Here is a 6,892-nt window from a genome sequence, read left to right on the forward strand (position 1 = left end):
GGAGGGAGGGGGGGGGGAGAGAGAGAGAGTGCCTTAGGAGGGTGATCTGGCACAAGGGTGTGCACCTGCCACCAAAGATGTAAGGCTGCACACCTGAGTTGGAACCGAGGTCGTGCCTCTCCACTCCTGTGTTCAATGTGCCCGGGGCCGGAAGAGGGCCCTGCGTGGACTTGGGAGCCCAGATGATGTCAGTGGATGCGTCCTCCCTGCTCCGCTGTGTCCTGGGCTCACCCTTCCCGGGTCCCACTGCACACTGATTGGGAGGCTTCATCCACCGCTGACCGCACCCCACCCCCACCCCTCCCCCCGCAGGGCTCCATCTCCATCCAGCCTCATGTCCCCAAGCCGCCTGCCTGGCAGCCGAGAACGTGAATGGGAGAACGGCAGCAACGCCTCCTCCCCGGCCTCAGTGCCTGAGTACACGGGTAGGTGGGACTTCGGGGGGTGGAGCACCGGGCCCCACCGGCACCCCCGGTCGTCCCTGCTGACCGCCCTGCCCCCTAGGTCCGCGGCTGTACAAGGAGCCGAGCGCCAAGTCCAACAAGTTCATCATCCACAACGCCCTGTCGCACTGCTGCCTGGCGGGCAAGGTGAACGAGCCGCAGAAGAACCGCATTCTTGAGGTGGGCCTGGGCCGGGGCTGGGGGACTGGCGGGGGGGGGGGGGGGCTGATTGGGAGGCTTCATCCACCGCTGACCGCACCCCACCCCCACCCCTCCCCCCGCAGGGCTCCATCTCCATCCAGCCTCATGTCCCCAAGCCGCCTGCCTGGCAGCCGAGAACGTGAATGGGAGAACGGCAGCAACGCCTCCTCCCCGGCCTCAGTGCCTGAGTACACGGGTAGGTGGGACTTCGGGGGGTGGAGCACCGGGCCCCACCGGCACCCCCGGTCGTCCCTGCTGACCGCCCTGCCCCCTAGGTCCGCGGCTGTACAAGGAGCCGAGCGCCAAGTCCAACAAGTTCATCATCCACAACGCCCTGTCGCACTGCTGCCTGGCGGGCAAGGTGAACGAGCCGCAGAAGAACCGCATTCTTGAGGTGGGCCTGGGCCGGGGCTGGGGGACTGGCGGCGGGCGGGTCGCAGGGGCCCTGCTGGCCTGGCTAACTGCTTCCGCCCCCCCCACCCAGGAGATTGAGAAGAGCAAGGCCAACCACTTCCTGATCCTCTTCCGCGACTCAAGCTGCCAGTTCCGGGCCCTGTACACGCTGTCCGGGGAGACGGAGGAGCTGTCGCGGCTGACAGGCTACGGCCCCCGGACGGTCACGCCCGCCATGGTGGAGGGCATCTACAAGTACAACTCGGACCGAAAGCGCTTCACCCAGATCCCCGCCAAGACCATGTCCATGAGTGTGGATGCCTTCACCATCCAGGGGCACCTCTGGCAGAGCAAGAAGCCCACCACTCCCAAGAAGGGCAGCAGCACCCCCAAATAGCCCCGTCCCGGGTGGTCCGCAGGCCGGGCCCCATGTGCTCTGGCCACCGCCCTCCTGGGGGACAGCCCAGAGGACAGTCCGTCGGTATGCCCGGGTCCTGTCTGTCCCCCCGTGACCTCGCCTCGGTGGGGCTGGAGTCCCCACCCCCTTACTTTGGTCCCGCCCTGCTGTGGGGGCTGAGCTGGGAGGTTCAGGGACTCAGGGCTCAGCTCAGGCCCCCATCTGTCCTCCCCACCTTCTCGAATAAAGTAATTTAAAGAGAGCTCGACTGAGGCTGGCTGGGGTGCCCGGTGACATCTCTGCCCGCGACGGTTTCCCATACCTGCCGGCTGTTCCCTGCCTCCCGTTCCCTCTTGAACCTGCTCCAGCCTCTCCTCTGCCCCCTTGACACGCCCCGGCCCCCAGGGCCCCGTGGCCGCTTCCCAGCTGCCTCTTAACTGACTTCCTGGGCACCTGAGGCCTCTGGCCAGTCCTCCCCGCCCCCCCCGCTCGCTTCAGTTTTCTCCTCAGTGTGGCTGTTATTATCGGCCCCTCCTGGCATTTGGTCCTTGGCCAACTGCTAAACGTGATCCCTCCTCCAGCTGCCTGCCTACGTTTCTAGGCTCCATGACCGCCTCTGGGCCGGGGGTTCCTGTTTCTCTCCTCTGAGCTGCACGTCCAAGGGTCTGGTTGCCGCCTTGGCACAGCCGCGGGACGTCTCAGGTGGAGGAGCTACATCACAAGCTCGAGCCGGGCGGAGCTCGGGTCTCCCTGCAGCTCAGCCTCTCCACCGCCACCGGATCCCACACATTCACCTCCCGAGGGCCTCTCTGGCTCGCTGGCCTCTGTCCCCGTGACTGCGCCCCCAGTCACCTCCTGCCACAAGCCAGTCCCCACGGCAGCCTGCCTGGCCTGTTCGGGGCACAAATCTGGTTAAGTCCCCGAATGCTTAAAATCCTTTACTAGCTTAGAGCCCGCTAATGGCTTCTGGGAGCTTAGGACTAAGGACTGCACCTAGGCCATGGCCCATGGCTGAGGTCTGGCTCCTGGCAGCTGTCCAGGGAGAGAAGCGCCTTGCTAAGATCACAGAGCTGGTTGGGGCCCGCCTGCCTCCCGAGCTCTCAGCCCAGTCTCTTCCCACGGGGAGGGGGGTGCCCTCATCCAAGGAAAAAGGGTTTGTGGTGGGGAGGCTGAGTATCTCTATCTGCTGAGCGGGAGGGGCGCAGGGGCCCCCTCCAGGCTCAGGGCCTCAGGCGGCAGAGAGACTGGCCTCTCGGAGCCCAGAACTGGCTCTGCGGGGTTAGGGTGGAGCGTGTGCCCTGGCCCGGAGCCCAGCTGCCCCACCTCCCCACACCGGCCAATCTGGGGGGGTGGGGTGGGGGGCAGGGCGGCACTGAGCTGGCAGTCCCCAGGGGCACCGAGGCAGTAGGAGAGGTCGGGGAGGAAGGAGGCTCAGACCAGAACGTACAAACACAAGCTTCACTGGGGGAGCGGTGGAGGGGGTAGGGGATGGGAGTCAGTCTTCCTTCAGGCTCCCGAACACGGCGGCCGGCACGCTCTGCTGCTCCAGGCGCACCTCTGGGGGTGAGGCGAGGAGGACTCAGTCACCTTCCAGGAGGGGGTCCCGCCCCCGCCTCCGCCCACCAGCCCGCCCGGCCAGCCGGCCTCTTACCGTTGGGCTCCAGGTCCATCTCGTCCTCGTCCTCGCCCAGCTCGATCTCCTCCGGGTTGGCCTGCTGGGCCAGCTGGGCCAGCTCCTCCCGGGAGGCGTCACTCCTGGGGAAGGCAGGCGGCCGGGGGAGGGGGCCACACTGCTCAGCTGGGCCCGGCAGCCCCCCAGCCTCCCCACCCCTCCCCTCCTGCAGAGCTGGCCTGCTCCCAGCTCGGCTCCACCGCCCTGCCCTCACCTCACAAACAGGATCTTGCTCTGGGCCCGCGAGGGCTGGTCCTGCTCAGCCTCAGCCGCCAGCTGCTCGGCCCGCTGTTCCAGCAGCTTCATGTCGTCCATGCCGCTCTGCCCGGGGGCCAGGTCGGACACTGCAGGGGGAAGCGTGGGGGTCAGATGCCGTGGGCAGGCTGTCCTCAACCACAGCCTTAGGTGCCTGCCTCAGTCGGAGGGCTGCTGGGCGACCCCCGACCTGGGCCGGAGGCCCCGGCCCTCGAGGAGTTCCCAGCCTGAGGCAGGGGAGGCAGAGGAGACCCTGATGCTCCCAGACCCGGGAGACCACCACTGGGCCACAGCTGCTCACCAGTGCCCGTGGCGCTGCCTGTCACCTTGAGCATCTGAGAGGCCATGAAGTTGACCTGAGTGTTGTACGTGGCCTGCACGCTGCGGCGGATCCGCAGCATCTCCCGGATGGTGTCTTCGTTGCCGTGCCGGACCTCGAAGTCCTTCCACGTCTGCCAGAAGGCCCCGGTCGTCTGCAGAGGGGCAGGGCCGGGGGACGTGAGCCGGCTGGCTCAGCCGCAGACTCCCACACCCACGGGCCCGGGACCCGTCCCTACCCGGGGGTCACAGATCTGCGAGCAGAAGCTGTAGATGGCCCGGGCGCGGTCAATCTCCCCGAGCTTGCACTCCATGTCCGCGAACCGCAGGCACATCTCCCGGGCGTGCTCGTCTGACAGCACCTGGGTGGGGTCGGGAGGGATCAAGGAGGGTGGGATGTGAGGCAGAGAGGGCCGCCCCTATGGGGGAGCCCCGGTGGTTCCCAGCACACCAGGCCGGCCCCTGGGCGGGCGGGCCTCCCCACAGACGCTGCGCACAGGCTCGCTTGGATACCCTGCCTACAGGACCCTCCCTACCCCCAGCTCCCCACCCCAGCCCCTGCGGTGGGCACCTCGATGGCCTTCTGATAGATGCTGCGGGTGTGGGTGACCCCGTAGATCTCGGCCGCCCGCTTGATGTAGATGTTGAACATGTCGTATTGCTGGGCGGGCTCCACGGCCCTGGTGGCGCGCTCGTACACGGCCATGGCGTGCCGGGCCAAGCCCCACTCCTCCTCCAGCTGCGCATACAGCAGGTACAGGGCTGTGACAGGATGCAGCGGCGGAGGTGGGGTGGTCAGAGGTCGGTGGCTGGGCCCGTGGTGCCCCCTCCAACACCCGCCCCCCCACCGAGCCCGCCTGGCCCTCCTCACTCTTTGCGTATTTGGGAGGGCAGCCATCCAGCGCCTGCTCAAACAGGTCCCGTGCCCGCTCCAGCTTCTGGCCCCCGTAGCGGGCGATGAACTTGGTCAGGTAGGTACTCCAGATGTCGGACACGTTGGGCCACTTGAACAGCGAGATGCCGCGCTCGTACGCCTGCCCCGAGGGGAAGTCGTGTGAGTCCACAGGGGGAGACTCCTTAGGGCTCAGCAAGTGGGCCCCTTGTCTGCCCACCTGTCCCCATCCCACTTCTCCCTGTGATCATGCAATCAAAGCCCAGCCAAGAGGGTCTGTGCCCTGCCTGTCTCCCTGGACAGACTGCAAGGACCCCAAAGACAGAGCTGGACTAGGGCTCACTAGGATCAGTCAATGACTTTATGGCTGAAGAGGAGGGTGGAACCTCAGCTCGCAGACACTGGGGCCCGGTGTCCTGGAAGAAGGTTCACCACCCAGGCAGAGGGGCGGGGCCTGCCACCCAGGCAGAGGGGCGGGGCCTGCCACCCAGGCAGAGGGGGCACTCACGTGCGTGTATGACCTCCCCGTCCACGTATGTGCACAGTCTCCACATGTACACAAAACCTCAGACAGTGGGCAAAGCCCCGCCACACGTACATGTGCACATGGAAAACACCCCACGTGCCTACAACCCATCGCCTGAGCAGCAAGGCAGGGACACCCCCGCACACACAGGCAGAACTCCGTGCCTGTGACAGGCTGACCTGTGTCCCCCCAAATTCAAGTTGAAATCCTAATTTCCCATACCTCACAACGAGACTGTGTTCTGAAATAAGACCTTTAAAGAAGCAACTAAGTTAAACAGAGAGGACTTCCCTGGTGGCACAGTAGTTAAGAATCTGCCTGCCAAAACAGGGGACAGGGGTTTGAGCCCTGGTCCAGGAAGATCCCACGTGCCGCAGAGCAGCTAAGCCCGTGCGCCGCGACTACTGAGCCCGTGTGCCACAACTACTGAAGCCCGTGCACCTAGAGTCCGTGCTCTGCAACGAGAAGCCACCGCAATGAGAAGCCCACGCACCACAACAAAGAGCAGCCCCCGCTCGCCGCAACTAGAGAAATCCCACACGCAGCAACGAAGACCCAATGCAGCCAAATATAAATAAAAGAAAAAAAAAAAGAGATCATTAGGGTAAATTTCATTCCAATACAACTGACGGCCTCACAAAAGCAGATCTGGGCACAGGAGGGACACCAAAAGCACACAAAAAGGTGTCCATGTGAAGACACAGTGAGAAGGCAGCCTCTACAAGCCAAGGAGAGGGGCCCCAGAGGAAACCAGCCCTGCCGACACCTTGATCTCGGGCTTCCGACCTTCAGGACTGAGAAAACACATCTCTGTTGTTTAAGCCTTCCAGTCAGCGGTGATGGCAGCCCGGGTAGGGGACAATGCCGTCCGAGGCCCCCTCACCTTGAAGCTCTCTTCAAAGTACTTGTGTTCCTCCAGGAACATGGCGTAGTTGATGACGATTTGGGGCGTGGCGATGCGCAGGTCCAGGATGCGGTCATAGACGGCTTTGGTGGACTGTGGGGCAGGGGGCCGGTCAGAGAGTGTCCCGGGGGTGGAGTCAGCGGCCCCCCGCGGGGCGTATCCCACCCCACGCCCCCATCCCATCCTGGCAGCTCACCTGGAAGGTGCCGAGGCTCTCCTCCAGGTCGGCCAGCATTGACCACACCTTCAGAGACTTGTATACGCGGTTCTGCACGGGCTCCGAGCCGTCAAAGTACTCGGCGCGGCGGGCGGGCAGCGCCGTCGCCTTCTGCACAGGCAGCGCCAGTAGGGGGAAAGCCGCAGGGGGTGTCCAGGACCAGATCACACACCCTGAGGCTCCCCCACCCCCTCCCAACCCGGGCTTGTGTTTACTCGCAGCAGCCGCAAGGCCTGGTCGTAGTTCTCGTGCCGGAGCTCCAGCTCGCCACACTCGCACCACACGCTGGCCAGGTCGTCCACCTGCTTGAAGCTCACCTTGGTGGCTTTCTCCAGGATGACGCGGGCCTGTGGGGCGGGCAGAGGCCAGGCTGAGACCCCACCCGCCCGCCCGCCTGTGGGCGCTGGGCGGAGGACCTGTTAAGTACTCGTACACGCAACGCTCACTGGCGTGGGCGACACAGCACTCACGTCATCCAGCTGCCCGTTGTCCTCGTAAAACTTGGCGAACGCAACCCACAGGGTGTGGGGCTTGCCGGTGGCCTTGAAGGGGTCCACAGTCTGCACGGCCTCCGTGTACGTGTTAATGATCTGGGCAGGAGGAGTTGGGTCAGGCTGGGCGGGGCCCTGGGCGGGGAGCGCGGAGCCTGGGGAGGGCGTGGTGGGGGTGGGGGC

At 65.2% G+C, this 6,892-nt stretch overlaps 2 protein-coding genes across 2 annotated transcripts in view; one reads left to right on the forward strand and one right to left on the reverse strand.

Moving 5' to 3' along the window:
- Positions 1-1,696, forward strand: part of CAMSAP3 (calmodulin regulated spectrin associated protein family member 3) — a 23,181-nt gene extending 21,485 nt beyond the window's left edge. Inside the window, 3 exon segments of the mRNA XM_007460597.1 lie at positions 313-425; positions 505-623; positions 1,129-1,696. Coding sequence (XP_007460659.1) covers positions 313-425; positions 505-623; positions 1,129-1,434 — 538 coding nt within the window. The 3' untranslated portion in view covers positions 1,435-1,696.
- A 1,181-nt stretch (positions 1,697-2,877) lies between these two features.
- Positions 2,878-6,892, reverse strand: part of XAB2 (XPA binding protein 2) — a 9,649-nt gene continuing 5,634 nt past the window's right edge. The window contains exons 9-19 of the mRNA XM_007460598.1: positions 6,689-6,808; positions 6,434-6,565; positions 6,198-6,329; positions 5,981-6,094; positions 4,551-4,713; positions 4,251-4,441; positions 3,919-4,041; positions 3,663-3,834; positions 3,321-3,450; positions 3,086-3,189; positions 2,878-2,991 (exon numbers count right to left, since the gene is read on the reverse strand). Coding sequence (XP_007460660.1) covers positions 2,930-2,991; positions 3,086-3,189; positions 3,321-3,450; positions 3,663-3,834; positions 3,919-4,041; positions 4,251-4,441; positions 4,551-4,713; positions 5,981-6,094; positions 6,198-6,329; positions 6,434-6,565; positions 6,689-6,808 — 1,443 coding nt within the window. The 3' untranslated portion in view covers positions 2,878-2,929. The remainder of the gene's footprint in view (positions 2,992-3,085; positions 3,190-3,320; positions 3,451-3,662; positions 3,835-3,918; positions 4,042-4,250; positions 4,442-4,550; positions 4,714-5,980; positions 6,095-6,197; positions 6,330-6,433; positions 6,566-6,688; positions 6,809-6,892) is intronic.

Source organism: Lipotes vexillifer, unplaced genomic scaffold (genome assembly GCF_000442215.2).
Source record: "Lipotes vexillifer unplaced genomic scaffold, Lipotes_vexillifer_v1.1 scaffold1011, whole genome shotgun sequence".
Classification (NCBI taxonomy): domain Eukaryota; kingdom Metazoa; phylum Chordata; class Mammalia; order Artiodactyla; family Lipotidae; genus Lipotes; species Lipotes vexillifer.